The sequence below is a fragment of the Numida meleagris genome, chromosome 19 (genome assembly GCF_002078875.1).
Source record: "Numida meleagris isolate 19003 breed g44 Domestic line chromosome 19, NumMel1.0, whole genome shotgun sequence".
Taxonomy (NCBI): domain Eukaryota; kingdom Metazoa; phylum Chordata; class Aves; order Galliformes; family Numididae; genus Numida; species Numida meleagris.
This window is the reverse complement of record NC_034427.1, coordinates 2,514,820-2,531,868: the sequence shown is the minus strand read 5'-3', so window position 1 is coordinate 2,531,868 and position 17,049 is coordinate 2,514,820. Positions and strand designations below refer to the sequence as shown.

Sequence of the window (17,049 nt, the reverse complement as noted above, 5' to 3'; positions counted from 1 at the left end):
ACTCTTGTTTTTGGAGAGGAGCATACCTGTCAGGATACAGGACAGGACCACCCCTCTCCTGACAGTAGACTGAACCTGGGCAAGACCAATGCCTTGTAGGCCTGGGCAAGACCAATGTCTTGTAGGCCTGGCCAGTCCCACTCTCACTGGGTGGAAGAAGCAGCCCGGGTTACACCAGAGGACCAGGGAGGGTTTGCCCCATGGTAGATGTCTTGCACTATTTGCCTGAATGAGGACATGACCTTCCAGGTCAGGCCTTGCCTCACCTTGCCCAGTAACACGGAGAATCCCCCATTCTGCGATGGCACGTGGCAACAGAGAAATCAGATTTACTCATACCGCCTTTTCCCTGCAGCCACTGGGAATCCTGTCCATCCTCGAAGAGGAGTGCATGTTCCCAAAAGCCTCTGACATGTCGTTTAAAGCTAAGCTCTACGACAACCACCTTGGGAAGTCACCCAACTTCCAGAAACCCCGGCCGGATAAAAAGCGGAAATACGAGGCCCACTTTGAGCTGGTGCACTATGCTGGTGTGGTATGTCTCTGCCCACTCTTCTGCAGCACTCGCACTCCTCCTGCAGGGCTGAGCTTACCTTTGCCTTTCTCCTTTGCCCACAGGTGCCGTACAACATCATTGGGTGGCTGGACAAAAACAAGGACCCCCTGAATGAGACAGTGGTGGCCGTCTTTCAAAAATCGCAAAACAAGCTCCTGGCCTCCCTCTATGAGAACTATGTGGGCTCCAGCTCAGGTGAGGAACAACCTCTTCCTTCTTTGAGCTGTGCTTTGATCCCTTAACAGCAAAGCCTCATTGTACCCACACCCAGCTGTAGGTGGAGCGGCCCGGGCAGAGGGAAAACCCACATCAGCTCTTAAAACCTCTTAACCTGGGTGGGTACTCTGGGCATGCAGCACTAGCCTCGGGGCTTTAGGTGGCTGTGCAGAAGCAGGCTGAGCCTATGTGGGGCTGTAGAGCTGTCCCCTGGTGGTCCTGCAACAAGTGACCTAGAATATGTGAAGGGCTGACCTGTTGCCAAGAGGTGGGGTGCAGCACAGAGTTGGGTGCTGTAGGAGGAGTTTTTGTCAGGATAAGTCTGCAGGTGGGTGTTACTATCTCCGCTTTACAGAGAGCAGGGGCTGTGGGCATATCACTGAGATTTTCAGTGCAGGGGTGCTTGGAGGTGCTCTGATGTACTGATGTACTCAATCCATATTTCAACCCAACAGAGGAACCTCACAAACCAGGGTCCAAGGAGAAACGTAAGAAGGCAGCTTCCTTCCAAACAGTGTCCCAGCTACACAAGGTAAGAGCCAACCCTCACGCGTGGCCATGAGGGATTTGTGTTCAGAGCACCCCAGTACCAGTCCCTCTCCCCTTCCAAAACTCCAGGCTGTCTTACACATGAGCTCCTCAGTCTTGAAGGACCACAAGGGATCCAAAGAGTTGTCTTGGCTAGGCAAAAGCTCCTGACATCTACTACTCATCCCTGGGCAAACGTTGGCCTTGTGCCTGGAGGAGTCCCAGCCCTGTCCTTGTGAAGGACGTGAGGCTCCAGGCTGGGAGAGCCATGGCTCCCTTTGAGCTGGAGCTTGTGCTGCTCCTGCCCGCGTGATGCTTGTGCTGCCCTTCACCTTTGAGGGAGCGGCAGTTAAGACTTGTAGTGATGTTTAGATAATGTATTACATGAACATCACTTTAAGTCTGTGCTACTTCTCTCCTCATTCTTGTCGGCGGGAAGCACAGCCTTTGGGCAGAAGAAAATGGAGGAGGCTCTAACGGGTCTCTGAGCAGGCAGCTCTTTGCTCTCCTGTCCATGGAGAGCTATGTGACAGCTCAGGATAGCATGTGCCTCTGATCTCATGCTCACCACAGCAATTGTCCATCTCAGAGTTTAATCAACTGAAAAACAGCACAAAGGGGTGTCTGTCAACCCAAAGCTGAGGCCTGCTGTGACAGCCTTATGGTGGCAGGGTGTTCAAAGAGAGCCCTTCTGTCAGATCCACTGAGAGCTCTGGTAGCCAAGGAGAGGTTCCTGGGGGCAAGGTTCCTGAAAAACACCCTTTCAGGGGAGCATGTGGCATTCTTTCTTCTGGACAAGTCACAGTCCCTGGGAGGTGTCTGTGGTGAGAAGCTGTCCCATGGTAGGGCTTGCCAGAGCTGGTTTTGGACTGGCCAAGCCTCTAAGGTGGGAAAGGCAGCCTGGGGAGAAAAAAAAAACAACAAAAAAAAAAAAAACAAGGATGCAAATGCCTTTCCCACAAGAAAAGGCAGGACTAAGAGTCATCCCAGGATTCAGGACCTGTGAGGATGCTCTACTGTAGGGCCTTAATGCCAGAGGCTCACTTCCACTGTCCTGCTAGGGCACACTGGCCTCCAAGCAGGTAGATGTTCACAGAGCATCCCTCATGAACCAGACCCGACTCGAAGCCACTGGCAGGATGGAGAAGGCCCAGGCTGGCCTGGCAGGGCCCTCTGTCACAGCCAAAGGGCATGGGCAGCACTGTGGGGTACAGGGAAAACCCTATTGAGATAAGGGCTCGCATGCAGGTGGTATGGATGCCAGCACTGGATTTGCAGAGTGCTGAGGGCAGAGCTGGTGGATACCAGCAGAGCTATGTGCCAGAAGTGTGCTCAGTTTTGTGTTTCTGGCTCTTCCCTGTAGCAGAACTTTACTTACAAGTACTTGTGAGGCACCTGACTCCTGTCTGGTATAGCAAAACCAGCATGTGCCAGTTGGCACGTCTGCCCACCTTGTTTTCTCTGCTGTTGCACCCACCTTGGCAGAAGGCAGAGGTGCTGCTATGGTCAGCAGCGAGAGCAGTGAAGCAAGAGGAAATTCTCCCCCTCCTATGGGCAGTGGTGAGGGGGCAGTGTCTGCTCTCTCCCTGCCTGTGAGAGGAAGGAACTGGAGAGAAGCTCTGTGGGAGCAGAGACATCACCTCATGCCTCATCCCCCATGTCTGCCCTACAGGAGAATCTTAACAAGCTGATGACCAACCTGCGCTCCACTCAGCCCCACTTTGTTCGCTGCATCATCCCCAATGAGACAAAGACCCCAGGTATGCATGGACCAGGACAGCACTCTGGCAGCTCCTCCTGGCAGGGACTCCTGCCCCACTCCTGTACCCACCTGCTACCCAATCCTTTTCTCACAGCAGTTCTGCTGCTGCTGAGACCTGGCTTCATCCATGTGGAAACCACTGTGACCTTTGCCAGTCTCCTCTACTGCGGAAAAAGCTTTGCCAGGCTCCCAGCTGGGCTGTGTGCCGGCAGTTGGGCTGCCTTGCACTTTTCTGACATCAGTCATAGTTGACTCTTTCAGACTGACTTCCATCCTCCGGGGCCTGGGCTGCAGCACTAGTGCTCAGTATAGGCCTACAAAACAGCTTAACACCCATACTCCCAGAACAACCCCCCTAGGCTGTTTGCAGAGTTCAGGCCATGCTTCCCCCATCCTCTAGGGCTGAGTGTTTTCTCTGTCCCAACTCTCAATCCTAGGAGCCATGGATGCCTTCCTGGTGCTGCACCAGCTGCGGTGTAACGGTGTCCTTGAAGGTATCCGCATCTGCCGTAAGGGATTTCCCAACAGGATCCTCTACGCAGACTTCAAGCAGCGGTAACTCCCTCTTCTCCCCTCCCCAGCTGCCAACGTGTATTCTGGGGAAGCTAAACTCAGACTTGCTCCCCAGCTTGTGCAGGGTTGCTCTGAACCCCGTATGTCCAGTGTGTGCGCAGTTTAGGATAGCTATGCAGTTGTCTCCATGGTGCCAAACGTGGATTGTTTTGTGCCAGGCAGGATGAGACAGCAGGGCTACTGATATTTAAGGTGCTGAATGCAGGATTGATGCAGGTGATTGGTGGCAGGGCCCAGGACCTCTGATCCTGGTTCTGATTTCCTTCTGCTCTTGGGTTCCTAACCATTCCCCAGGTTGAGTCCATCCGCTCTGCTCGGCTTGGGCCTGAGCCAGGCAAGGTGAAGCCTGGAGGTCCTGGTCCATATGTGGCTTCAGCATGTGCTGTAGTGACGCGCTGCCAGGGGAACTGGCACAGCTTGGATCCAGGGACAATGATGGAGCCACCAACTCTGTGCCAAGGTTCTCTTGAATACCCTCCCTCTGCTTTGTGCTTGCAGCTACCGTATTCTGAACCCAGCAGCCATTCCAGATGACAAGTTTGTGGACAGCAGAAAGGCCACAGAGAAGCTGCTGAGCTCTCTGGAACTGGACCACTCCCAGTACAAGTTTGGTCATACCAAGGTGAGACCAGGCAACTGCCGATCCTTGGGAGGGAGACCTTGTGCTTCCCATTTCTCTGCAGCCCCAGCTAGCCGGCACTGCCCAGCCTGCTCTCTGTCTGACCACAGCTCTGCTGAAGCCTTGTGCTCTGCACAATGAATGTGGCCTCCCATGAGGCTGAGGAGGGCAAGGGAAAAGCGGGCTGGGAGGAAACAGGTCTGGGCACTGCTGCCTGAGCTCATACCACCCAGTGCAGCAACTAGTTCTACTGGGGATATGTGAGGATGGATGCAGGGCAAGGGGAGCTGGTGTTCAGCTGGTCCCCTGTCTACCGAGCCTGGGTGCGTGCCCATGCCCTGCTGCTCTGTATATCCCTGCTTTGGGCCACACTTAGAGCTCAGGCCTGTCTGATAGGTCATGTCACCCACGAACACTCTGTCCTCTTTATGTATGACTCTGTTCTCACACCTTTGCCTGCAGGTGTTTTTCAAGGCTGGTTTGCTGGGCATGCTGGAAGAGATGCGAGATGAACGTCTGGCCAAGATCCTGACCATGCTGCAGGCCAGAATCCGTGGGCACCTGATGCGCATTGAGTATCAGAAGATCATCAGCAGGAGGTAGAGTTGTGGGGGGGGAAAGTTTTGTGAGTGCTCCTTCTTTTTTCCTCTGCATTTCAGTGGGATCGGTTTGTAGGGCTTGCCCGTGGCTGGCACAGGATGGGCACATGTCCTGGTTTCAGCTGGGACAGAGTTGATTTTTCCTTCGTAGTGTCTGTTATCATGCTGTGTTTTGTTTTTAGGAAAAAAAATAATGTTGATAACACTGGTGTGTTAGTTGTTGCTGAGCAGTGCTGTACACAGCCAAGGGGGAGTGAGCAAATGACTGTGTGGTGCTGAGGTTAAACCACAGCAGCATGGTGGGGGTGGAGGCAGACCTACAGGGCCTGGCGTAGACTTGATGGGAAGAGTGAGTGTATCTGGGTTTGGTTTCCATTGGAAGGGTTCAGTGGATGCAGATGGAGGAGATCTGAGAGCCACACCACCCATCCCACCAGCGCCACTGCAGTGTGATCATCCGTGCAACAAACTGCCATTTGTCCTGCTGGTGGAGAATGGAGTCCGGTCTCTGCTGCAGTGAGAGTGCAAGGAGGGGAATCTACACCTGTAATGATCCCTGTGCTTATATCCCTCCAGGGAAGCCCTCTATACCATCCAGTGGAACATCCGAGCCTTCAATGCTGTTAAGAACTGGTCCTGGATGAAGCTGTTCTTCAAGATCAAGCCTTTGCTGAAGTCTGCTCAGACTGAGAAGGAAATGTCCACCTTGAAGGAGGAGTTCCAGAAGCTGAAGGAAGCTCTGGAGAAATCGGAGGCTAAGAGGAAGGAGCTGGAAGAGAAGCAGGTCTCCATGACCCAGGAGAAGAATGACCTGGCTCTCCAGCTGCAGGCAGTGAGTACCTCACCCTCCCCCTGGCAGCATAAAAGTAGCGCAGGGTCCATGGGTAGAGGGAGGAGCAGAGTGCTAGATCCCTTCTTCACACCCGTGCAGTTCTGAGACCCACTCATTGCCACAGGCCATTTGAAATGCTGTTAGGCATGTTTGAAAAGGTGTTAGACTCAGTGAAAACCTGAAGCTGTGTTACAGGCTTACTTTCTCAGGGCTGCTGTGGGAATTCATGGTTACCTGACTCTTGATCTCACATGGAGGTGGGAGCGATGGGAATGTTTGCTGTCCAAGATGTGGCTCATTTGTGGCAATTCTGTGCCAGGAAGTATCAGTTCAGTATTTCTTGCCTCTGGAAAGAGTTGGTTGCAGTTAGCTCTTTAGCTGTGGTCAGTGCTAGTTGTTGTCGCATGGAGCTCCTTTCATTACACCTGATCACTTTGGGTTTGCTGTGTGTCTTCCAGTCCTTGACTTTTGCCAGGACAGTGGGGCTGGTATGGTTCTGGGGCAGTGGATGAGCGCTGGCTTTCCTGCGTCTTTCTTAGGAGCAAGACAACCTGGCAGATGCAGAGGAACGCTGTGACCTGCTGATCAAGTCCAAGATCCAGCTGGAGGCCAAGGTGAAGGAGCTGACAGAGCGTCTGGAGGATGAGGAGGAGATGAACTCAGACCTCACTGCCAAGAAACGCAAGCTGGAGGATGAGTGTGCAGAGCTGAAGAAAGACATCGATGATCTAGAGATCACCCTGGCCAAGGTGGAAAAGGAGAAGCATGCCACAGAGAACAAGGTAACTGACCCCTCCTGCGGGGAATGACCTAATTGCCAAGAGATGTCAGTCATTGTAGGTAGGGGGACATAAGGGAGCAGTGCTAAGGTGTGGGAGTTGAGGCTGGACAGAGTGCAGAAAGGTATGGGAGAGAGTGAAACCCTCCAGTGTCCTGCCTCACTGGATGGGATTGGCGTGGGCAAATGATTCTGTGCAATAGCAAATGTTTGGGGGTTTTGACAAAAGCCAGCCAAGGGGGAAGGATCTGGCTGCTGCTGCGGTGCTGAGCTGCTGCTGGTCATGAATTTCTGCCTTTCATAGGCCAAGCTGCTGTATTAGCTTTGCATCACCTGTCTCTAAGATGATGGGTGTAATTTTTTACCTATCTGATCTAGGTTAAAAACCTGATTGAAGAGATGGCTGCTCTGGATGAAATTATTGCCAAGCTGACAAAAGAGAAGAAAGCACTGCAAGAGGCCCATCAGCAGGCCCTGGATGACTTGCAGGCTGAGGAAGATAAGGTCAACACGCTGACCAAAGCCAAGGTCAAACTGGAGCAGCAAGTGGATGATGTGAGTCATGGGCCAGTGACAGTGAAGTGAGAGAGGTTTGAGTCACACACCTCTGGGAGAGCCCGTGGGCTGCCACTGAGTGGGGTCTGGAAAGCGTGATGATTATCTGATTGCCATGCAATGTGGCCAGCTGGAGAGTAACCTCACTGACAAAAGAAGTGGCCCGGAGTACCCCCATGGAGAGCAGTCCTGGGCTGAGGGAAAGGAACAGCAGGCCAACTGGGAAACAGCTATGGCTCTCAGGGCTGGGTGAAGTTCCCAAGCAATGGGCAGGGGGAAGGTCAGGTTCTACAGAGGGTTCTTTCCCTCCCTAGCTTGTTGCCCTTTGTTCTCCAGCTGGAAAGCTCTCTTGAACAAGAAAAGAAAATCCGCATGGACCTGGAAAGAGCTAAAAGGAAGCTTGAAGGAGACCTGAAGCTGACACAGGAATCTGTGATGGATCTGGAGAATGACAAACAGCAATTGGAGGAGAAACTCAAAAAGTGAGTGTGTGATGTGTGCTGGGCTGTGTACTTAATCTGTCAGTGCCTGCTTCTGAACTCAGTAGACACATGCTCTTTGTGGGAGCTGTTGGGATGTGGCTTTGAGCACTGCTGGTGTGGTCAGTCCAAGCAAACTGAGGGTTTGGTTTTAATGGGCGCTGTGCAGAGATGCTGCAGGGGCTGCTCTCCTGAGGAGCTTCCCAGCTACACAGACTGACAGATAGGGAGCTATAGGACTTCCTTTGTACAAGCTTGTCTGGCAGGATTCTAATGCAGAGCTGAGATCTCAGCTACAAGCACGAACTTCATCACCTTGTCACTTACATCCCCAGCTCTAGCTGGGGAGCTGGAGAGCAGCACCTAGGGAACTCGCAGGTGAAATCTAAGAGCCAGGCCATCTGCCAGTTCGACCACTCCAAACCTCCCTCAGAGCAGCCCTTGTGCTGCTCTTCACTCTGTCAGGCACTTTCCTATGAGGGTTGCTTTGTTTTTCCTTTGATCCTGGATACTACAGTGCAGGGAACGCTTTTCCTCTGGCTTCAGGATGTGAAGGGACTCGGCTTGTCTAAGCAGGGGCTCTGCCTTCTTTCTGTTCAGGAAGGACTTTGAAATGAGTCAGCTGAACTCAAGGATTGAGGATCAGCAAGTGACCGAGGCCCAGCTGCAGAAGAAGATCAAGGAGCTCCAGGTATGGTGGGAAGTTTTGTTCTCATTGCCCAGTGGTCCAGTATTCCCATCAGATATGATGTGCTGGGGGCATCTGCACGGGTTGGCCCACTGTGGGGAACGGAGATGCTGGAACTTCAGCCGGTGCTTGGAGCATCTGCCCCAACCTGTCCCTTCTAGGCCCGTATTGAGGAGCTGGAGGAGGAGCTGGAGGCTGAGCGTGCCGCTCGAGCCAAGGTGGAGAAGCAGCGGGCGGAAGTGTCACGGGAGCTGGAGGAGCTGAGCGAGCGGCTGGAGGAGGCTGGCGGAGCGACGTCCGCGCAGCTGGAGATGAACAAGAAGCGGGAGGTGGAATTCCTGAAGCTGCGGAGGGACCTGGAGGAGGCGACGCTGCAGCACGAGTCCACGGCGGCCGCCCTGCGGAAGAAGCACGCGGACAGCGTGGCTGAGCTGAGCGAGCAGATCGACAACCTGCAGCGCGTCAAGCAGAAGCTGGAGAAGGAGAAGAGCGAGATGAAGATGGAGGTGGACGACCTGTCATCCAACATCGAATACCTCACCAAGAACAAGGTGGGTGCTCCGGACTGGGCAGCTTCGTCTCCTTTGTGAGCAGGCAGCTGTGACTCCATCATCAGTGCAACTCGCTGCATGGCGTTCTGCACAGCCCTGTCTGTGCGCTCTTATCACCATGTATAGCCTGTCCCTATGTCACTGTGGCAGTGCCTGCAGGATGCTTTGCTTGTCCTAGGGAAATCTGGAGGATCTGGGAAGACATCACTTGTGTGAGTGACTGCAGAACGCTACAGTTAGCATAGCAGAGATGTAAGAGCTCCGCCCGGCTCCTCCTGCCTGCGTTGTGTGCACCAGGGATTTGCTGAGCAGGGCAGCGAGGTCCCAGAGCGATGCAGTCACTGAGCCCCTCCTGGCAGAGTGCTCTTGGAGCAGAGCCTGGGTCTCATGTGGGCTTTGCTTGGTGTATGCAGGCCAACGCTGAGAAGCTGTGCCGCACCTATGAGGACCAGCTGAGTGAAGCCAAGTCCAAAGTGGATGAGCTGCAGCGGCAGCTGACTGATGTGAGCACGCAGCGGGGCAGGCTGCAGACCGAGAATGGTAGGTGGGGAGATGCGGTGGTTCCTGCACTGGGGGATGTGAACTGGGGAGCCGTGGTTCAGCTGTGCAGGCTGTCCAGCTCCTCCCAGGGGCAGATGTCAGCAGGAGCTCCATGAGGAGCAAAGGGAATGGGATGTCCATGGTGTGCCTCTGCTCAGGCCTTGCAGTAGTGTTGTATGGTGTGGCAAGGGAGAGGACCTCTGTGGTGATGCTGTTTTTACTGGTGCTTGGAGGATGTACGGTGATCTCAGACATCGGGAAGGGGTTCTTAGCTGTCACCCTTTAGCCATTAGCTTATGGGGGGCACCTCTGCCCATGGGCCACAGCTTGCCTGTCTGGAGATTCAGCTGGCTTCTGGAGGTCTCCATGCAACTGAAGGCCCCAGGATGTGTGCAGATGTGACAACTCTTTGGCTCTGTTTGAACCCAGGGGAGCTGAGCCGGCTGCTGGAGGAGAAGGAGTCATTCATCAACCAGCTGAGCCGTGGCAAGACCTCGTTCACGCAGACCATTGAGGAGCTCAAGAGGCAACTAGAGGAGGAGACCAAGGTGAGACTGCAGGGGCATGGTTGGTGTCTGGGTGGCTCAGAGTGACAGATGGCAGTGCAGTGGGCCAGCACGGTACTGAGGAAGTGGGACATCATAACCTGCACACAGATGCACCAAGGCAGCCTCCAGCCTCTGAAAAACAGAATTTCTTTCCTGCTAACCCCAGTCCGCCCTTGCATCCCAGCTGGCATCCAGGAGCCTGGGGCCAACTGCTCATCTCATGAGCTGTTCCTTCTTCAGAGCAAGAATGCCCTGGCACATGCCCTGCAAGCTTCCCGCCATGACTGCGACCTGCTGCGGGAGCAGTATGAGGAGGAGGTGGAGGCCAAGAGCGAGCTCCAGAGGAACCTGTCCAAGGCCAATGCCGAGGTGGCCCAGTGGAGAACCAAATATGAAACGGATGCCATCCAGAGGACAGAGGAGCTGGAGGAAGCCAAGTGAGTCTCATGCTGGGAGTAAGTTACTTGTGGGTGGCAGGTTTCTATTTAAGGACGAGGCCCTCCCAAACCCGAGGCTTTTAGGGCAGACCAACGGCCTTCCCTGCGGAGCAGCAGGTGGGCTGGCACTTGGGCTGGAAGCGCTTACTCCTTGCTGCCGTCTGCAGGAAGAAGCTGGCCATTCGGCTGCAGGAAGCGGAGGAGGCTGTGGAGGCTGCTCATGCCAAGTGCTCCTCGCTGGAGAAGACCAAGCACCGGCTGCAGACGGAGATTGAGGACCTGTCGGTGGACCTGGAGCGAGCCAACTCTGCCTGCGCTGCCCTAGACAAGAAGCAGCGCAACTTTGACAGGATCCTGGCCGAGTGGAAGCAGAAATATGAGGAGACTCAGGCAGAGCTGGAGGCATCACAGAAAGAGTCGCGCAGCCTGAGCACAGAACTCTTCAAGCTCAAGAATGCCTATGAGGAGTCTCTGGACAACCTGGAGACGCTCAAGAGGGAGAACAAGAACCTGCAGGGTAGGACTGGGATCAGGCCTTCCCCTCAGACTGCTGGCATCCTTGCTCCCTGCTGTCATGGGCAGCCCGTAGCTCCCATGTCCTCAGCCCTAAGACAGATGTGTGGCAGGATGGGCGTCCATCTAGGCAGGGAGCACTGTGACCCTTTGACAAGAGGATCTTTATGGCTCCTCGCATCTCTCTTGTGCCCTCTCCCCCCTCTCCTTTGCCCTGGCCGCAAGGGAGCACAGCAGGGCCCAGCAAAGGGGGCTGGTGCCCATTCCCCAGGCACAGCCTCTGCTCTCAGGCTGCTGCTCCCCCACATGGGCTGGGGGAACATGGGCTCAGACTGGGTAGGGGGATGTGTATGTCCTGTGTGAGGCTGGCCCCACAGACCTTCTCCTGACCAAACACCTTCTGCTCCTGCCAGAGGAAATTGCTGATCTGACCGACCAGATCAGTATGAGTGGCAAAACCATCCATGAGCTGGAGAAGCTGAAGAAAGCCCTGGAGAATGAGAAGAGTGATATCCAGGCAGCACTGGAGGAGGCCGAGGTGAGTCTGTTTCTCACTGAAGCTCAGAGGTGTCTGCTGCCCGTGAGAGCCCCTGGACTGTCTGCAGCTCTGGGGAGGTGGTGCTGGAGCAACTGAATGCACCCCTGGGTCCTGCTTGTGGGGCTGTGCGACCTCAACAAGGCACTGGGGGCGCTGAGGCCAGGCTGGGGTGGCTGGGGAGGCTTCCCCAGGGGACGCTTCCCAGAGCTGCTGCTGTCTGTAGGGAGCCCTGGAGCATGAGGAGAGCAAGACGCTGCGCATCCAGCTGGAGCTGAACCAGATCAAGGCTGATGTGGACAGGAAGCTGGCGGAGAAGGATGAGGAGTTTGAGAACCTGAGGTGCGTGTGGTGTGGGGACAGGCTGAGCCGTCACTGCAGGCTGAGCTGGCACCATGGCCATGATGAGACAAGCACCTCTGGCTGAGGCTGACCCAGACAGATGTCCCCCGTGGATGGGGCTGATGCATTGTCCCTCCTGCAGGCGCAACCACCAGCGCGCCATGGACTCCATGCAGGCCACGCTGGACGCTGAGGCCCGGGCCAAGAATGAGGCCGTCCGGCTGAGGAAGAAGATGGAGGGAGACCTGAATGAGATGGAGATCCAGCTGAGCCACGCCAACCGCCAGGCTGCCGAGTTCCAGAAACTGGGCCGCCAGCTGCAGGCCCAGATCAAGGTTAGGGGGGACGGGCTGTCTGCTGTCCCTGTGCCACCCCTGGTTCCTAGCTGTTGTTCCCACTGACCCCACGCTGCCCGGCAGGACCTGCAAATCGAGCTGGATGACACCCAGCGCCAGAACGACGATCTGAAGGAGCAGGCGGCCGCCCTGGAACGCCGCAACAACCTGCTGCTGGCGGAGGTGGAGGAGCTGCGGGCTGCCCTGGAGCAGGCTGAGAGGAGCAGGAAGCTGGCAGAGCAGGAGCTGCTGGAGGCCACCGAGAGGGTCAACCTGCTCCACTCGCAGGTGAGGGGCTGCCCGCCAGCACCTGGGGCGCTGCTGGGACCGGCAAGCCAGGAGCCTGTTGGGCACGGCCAGTCTTTGTGGCACTGCCTGTCTGCCTGCAGAACACCGGCCTGATCAACCAAAAGAAAAAGCTGGAGACCGATATCTCCCAGCTGAGCAGCGAGGTGGAGGACGCTGTGCAGGAGTGCCGCAATGCTGAGGAGAAGGCGAAGAAGGCCATCACGGATGTAAGAGCGGGCTGGGGATGGTGCTGCATGGCTTGGCAAGGGTACTGCTGGGCAGCTGGATGGGAGGAGAGGGTCTCAGAGCTTCTCCGTGCAGCCTGTGTGTTGGGCAGGGCTGCCCCGTGATGTCTCCGTGCACTTGGCCTTGCAGGCTGCCATGATGGCAGAGGAGCTGAAGAAGGAGCAGGACACGAGTGCGCACCTGGAGCGGATGAAGAAGAACATGGAACAGACCATCAAGGACCTGCAGATGCGCCTGGATGAAGCGGAGCAGATTGCTCTCAAGGGGGGCAAGAAGCAGATCCAGAAGCTGGAGGCCAGGGTGAGGGAATGGGGGCAGAACCCTGGTGGCACTGGGTTTTGCAGGGCACTGGAACGGCATGAGGCAAACCCCAAGGACTTAGAAGCCTGGAGCCGTCCCCAGCCTTTGCCTGGAGTGGCTCAGCCTTGGCTGCAGCTGCTCTGAGCTGAGGAAGTGGCTGGCACTGGCTGTCCCTGCCTGGGGTCCCATGGCTGAGGCGGCCTCCCCTGCCCGCAGGTGCGTGAGCTGGAGGGAGAGCTGGATATGGAGCAGAAGAAGATGGCTGAAGCCCAGAAAGGCATTCGCAAGTACGAGCGGCGGATTAAGGAGCTGAGCTACCAGGTATGGCGGCACCGGGCGCAGCTCCAGCCCCACACTTCTTCCCATTCTCTGACCCTCACGTTATCCAACACCCCCAGCATCCACCCCCTGCTCTGTGTTGGTGGCACAGCTTCAGCTGAGGGCTGGGACACAATGGGGGCAGCCCATGTAGTGTGGGGTTGGTGGATGCAAAGGACCCCGGCACCACCGGGCTGCCTGGTACTGGGGCAGCTGGAGCTGCAGCAGCGCTGAGGGGTCTTGCCCGGCACCGGGGCCCTGCTGACTAGGAGGGGGGGGGGGCCTTGCAGACTGAGGAAGACCGGAAGAACCTGACCCGGATGCAAGATCTGATTGACAAGCTGCAAAGCAAGGTCAAGAGCTACAAGCGCCAGTTCGAGGAGGCTGTAAGTACACGTTCCCTCCACTGCTCTTCTCTGGGGGCAGGCAGGTTCCCTCCCTCACCCTGTCCGTGCCTCCCTGCAGGAACAGCAGGCCAACTCCAACCTGGTGAAGTACCGCAAGGTGCAGCACGAGCTGGACGATGCTGAGGAGCGAGCCGACATCGCCGAGACGCAGGTCAACAAGCTGCGCGCCCGCACCAGGGAGGTCATCACCTCCAAGGTAAGGCCCGGCCCTGCCGCCCGCCCCGCGGGGCAGCTGCACGGCGCTCACACCCTGCTCTTTTGCCAGCATGAGTAGCAGGAGCCTGGCTGCCTGCCCCGCCACCTGCTGTACCTTGGAGGCAAATGGCTGCAACAGTCACTGCCAGCTTCGCACCCAGTGAATAAACGTAGCTGTGCCAGGCCCGGCTCCTTCGTGTGTGTGTGTCTGTGATGGTACTGGGGGGGAGGTGCAGGGTGAGCTGGGATCTCTGCGAGCATCTTTCCTAGCCAGGCAGCAGCAGGAGGCACAGGCCTTCCCTCACCCTGCACCAGTTTGCTCCTCACTCCCATCAAAGCCCCCAAGCACACACCCAGCTGGGGCAGAACAGAGCTGAGGGACAGGGCGGGGGGAGCGCAGAACAAAGCTCATGGATCCCACGAGGCCCAGGGCCAACACTGCCATCCCAAGCACAGCCCTGTGCGGCATAGAGCTTGGTGAGGGCTTTGGCAAAGGGGCTACAAAGAAAAGACACCTCCACTTGTTTCTTTAAAATAGATTTCTTTAATAGTTTCCATTTAATATGTTTATTTGCAGTTAGTAAATTGGCATTAACCTGGGCCGCACGCACCTCAGCGCTCCATGGGGGTAACGCAGCCTTCCAGCTGTGGTGGTGACAGGGCTCCCAGCTCCGTCCCCGTCCTCCGTTCTGCACCCTGTGCCTGGTCCCTCTGAGGAGCACGGCCTGGGGCAGCTGGCACAGAGCTGAGCAGCCCCTGCTGTGCTCAGCTCCATGCCCCTGCAGTCCAGCACACGCAGCTGGTGGAGGTTTCCATCCTGGGCCCTCTGCCTCCTGCAGGCGATGCCCAGAACACAGCGCTTCCCTCCGGGGAGGAAGATGCAGCAGCTGGGAGCACAGCCAAGGAGAGAGAGCCTGCCCCCCACCCCCCTCCATTACATAAATACAGATGTAAATGAGACTGTGCAGGTTTATAGCAGCAATCCTTGGCTACACCAATTAAGGGATGCCTTTTCCATAGTCTAGTTAACTTAAAAGCCTTTTAATTTGAAGCATTTATTTTAAGTGTACATCTATTACAGTTAAGAAGAAGCAAAGATAGATACACCAAAAACACAAATACCGAAGAACAAAAAAAAGTACAGATGAGAAAGAAATGAGCTGGGGGAGGGAGGGCACAGGGTGAGGGGGAGCTGATGAAGAGCAGAGGTGCAGCTGCCATAGCGAGGAGCTCCCCAGCACACTGGAGCTGGGCACAGCCTGCCCAGGGCTCGTCCCAGGGCAGGACCGAAGGCCCCAGGAGCTCCTGCCGGCCTCCAGGCTCACACAGAAGCTCAGCAGCTCTGACCGCCCTGCAGGCAAAGCCCTGCCTGCACGTTGGAGCAGGACACACAAGTCTGAGATAAGCAAAGGGTGACTTCAGAGAGCAAGTCCTGCACAGGGGCTGGAAGCCTCGTCCTCTCAGCCAGGACCCAGGGCAGGGATCTCTCCGAGCGGGCTCCATTCTGCTGCCAAGGGTTAGAGACAAAACGCCACGGCTCAGGGACATCCTTACCCCGGGCCCTGGAGAGAGCCAACGTCAAATTGTCTCAGTGAGTTAAAAGATTTCTTTAAAAATTCAGATGCGCGTTTCAGAAAAGAAAAACGGTTTCCTTTTAGCTGGAGCTGCAAGATGCAGATGTTTTGACTTCAATGCAGCGGCGCAGGATTTCAGACCGTATTTCACTCCTGGGAATCTGACCTTCTTGGAGCAACACAATTAACGCTGGGGAGCAGGCAGGGTGTGCACAGGTCTGGCCATGATGAATTGTGGCTGCCAAAACCTGCTTTTCCCCTTTCCCAACATCTCCTGCAAAGTTATTTTCAACTAGGAGTGTTTATTCCCAGCATTTAACGTGTTCTGATTAAAACAGATCCAGGAACAACTGGCGTCTCCACTAAATATTGCACTTAAGATTTATGTGTGTGTTGATATTAAGGACTGAAAGCAGAGACTGAGTAAGACTTCGAGGCATTGCAGGTTAGCATCGAGAGCAACGGTCCTGAAAAGGATTTTAAAACCAGATTAGTTACCCAAGAAGGGACAAGCCCCAAGTTTAAAAAAAATTAGTACATTTTAATGCTAGTGCTCTGTGAAAAAGCCAACGCCTGTTGCAATTCCACCTCTGAAATGTCTCTGTTCTCCGCAGCGTTGTAGAACACCTTCGGGAGGGGGGGATCTGCAGGAAAGAGAGCAGGAGCAGAGCTTCTCTCCTAACACAGGCAGCGGCTGAACAGATTTAGTACCAACTGATCCGAAAGTAGATGAGAAAGAGGTGACTGGAGCAAGGGCTCTCAGGAATTAAAAGCACGCACGCACACACACTCGCACTCTGACCAACCCTAAACCCCTGATTCCAAACCCCAACAGAAGTGTTACACCCGGAGGGAGCCCTCACGGTGCCTCTGCATGTGGCTGGTGCATCGAGGTCCCGAGCAGGCTGGCTCCTTGGAGCTCACATTTGGAGGGCAATTTCTGTGCTTTTCGACTTGCTAATTCTGGTAGCTGTGGGAAAGGACCATAACTCAACTGGCAAACACAGAGCATCCTCATCTGTCAGCTCAAAACGCTCTGACCATCCACATTTGATCGGGAAATAGAGAGAGAAAAGGGGGGGGAAAAAAAAAAAAAAGAAAGGGGGGGTGTGTCTTTTTTTGCAGGTGATTCTTTTTATCCCAGAACAACTGGAAAATACATCCCTGAATGTGAGCCCAGAGAGCTTTCAAAGTCTCATCCATCAGAGGTCAGAGATAGGGAGCGGGGTTTGGACAACGCGGTAACGCCCCACGGTTCCGAGCCGCACACGCACACACACGACACAGCGTATCCCTGAAGATCCACGGGCTGCGAGGTACCCTCCAAGCGCTGTCCATCAGAAGCCAGAGCGAAGAATTACTCCTCAGAAAAGTCTCTGTCAATGTCCATATACGCCTCGTCGATGTAGCTAACTATGGCACAGGGGGACGTCCGGTCTGGACTGAGCAGTATAGATACAGTCTCTTTCCAGTAGGTAAAACTAATACATGAGCTCTGCGGGAAGAGATGGAGAGCAGTTAGCGGGGCCAGCAAGCACGGCGTGCAGCAGAGAGAACTGAAAACTGCTTCTTGTCCAGCCCCACTTCATAGAACCATAGAATCTTGGAAGGGATCTTTAAAGCCCATCTGGTCCAACCCCCCTGCAATGAATAGGGACATCCAAAGCCCGTCCAACCTGACCCTGAATGTCTCCAGTGATGGGGCACCCACCACCTCTGGGCGCTCTGTCCCTGT

The 17,049-nt window shown here is 55.4% G+C and overlaps 2 protein-coding genes across 4 annotated transcripts in view; one reads left to right on the top strand and one right to left on the bottom strand.

The window, feature by feature from the left end:
• The window catches only part of MYH7B (myosin heavy chain 7B), a 29,086-nt gene extending 15,157 nt beyond the window's left edge, over positions 1-13,929 (top strand). For all 3 annotated transcript variants that reach the window (XM_021416428.1, XM_021416426.1, XM_021416427.1), the window contains 27 exons: positions 356-535; positions 619-751; positions 1,228-1,304; positions 2,973-3,060; positions 3,500-3,617; positions 4,134-4,257; positions 4,717-4,853; positions 5,430-5,685; positions 6,225-6,467; positions 6,842-7,018; positions 7,355-7,500; positions 8,098-8,188; positions 8,347-8,736; positions 9,150-9,276; positions 9,706-9,824; positions 10,065-10,261; positions 10,429-10,778; positions 11,188-11,312; positions 11,536-11,651; positions 11,794-11,986; positions 12,071-12,274; positions 12,376-12,501; positions 12,650-12,820; positions 13,037-13,141; positions 13,429-13,524; positions 13,604-13,741; positions 13,811-13,929. In XM_021416428.1, the coding sequence (XP_021272103.1) occupies positions 356-535; positions 619-751; positions 1,228-1,304; positions 2,973-3,060; positions 3,500-3,617; positions 4,134-4,257; positions 4,717-4,853; positions 5,430-5,685; positions 6,225-6,467; positions 6,842-7,018; positions 7,355-7,500; positions 8,098-8,188; positions 8,347-8,736; positions 9,150-9,276; positions 9,706-9,824; positions 10,065-10,261; positions 10,429-10,778; positions 11,188-11,312; positions 11,536-11,651; positions 11,794-11,986; positions 12,071-12,274; positions 12,376-12,501; positions 12,650-12,820; positions 13,037-13,141; positions 13,429-13,524; positions 13,604-13,741; positions 13,811-13,819 (4,236 nt within the window). In that variant the 3' untranslated portion in view covers positions 13,820-13,929. The remainder of the gene's footprint in view (positions 1-355; positions 536-618; positions 752-1,227; positions 1,305-2,972; positions 3,061-3,499; positions 3,618-4,133; positions 4,258-4,716; positions 4,854-5,429; positions 5,686-6,224; positions 6,468-6,841; positions 7,019-7,354; positions 7,501-8,097; positions 8,189-8,346; positions 8,737-9,149; positions 9,277-9,705; positions 9,825-10,064; positions 10,262-10,428; positions 10,779-11,187; positions 11,313-11,535; positions 11,652-11,793; positions 11,987-12,070; positions 12,275-12,375; positions 12,502-12,649; positions 12,821-13,036; positions 13,142-13,428; positions 13,525-13,603; positions 13,742-13,810) is intronic.
• The window catches only part of TRPC4AP (transient receptor potential cation channel subfamily C member 4 associated protein), a 33,691-nt gene continuing 31,404 nt past the window's right edge, over positions 14,763-17,049 (bottom strand). The window contains exon 19 of the mRNA XM_021416429.1: positions 14,763-16,809. Coding sequence (XP_021272104.1) covers positions 16,672-16,809 — 138 coding nt within the window. The 3' untranslated portion in view covers positions 14,763-16,671. The remainder of the gene's footprint in view (positions 16,810-17,049) is intronic.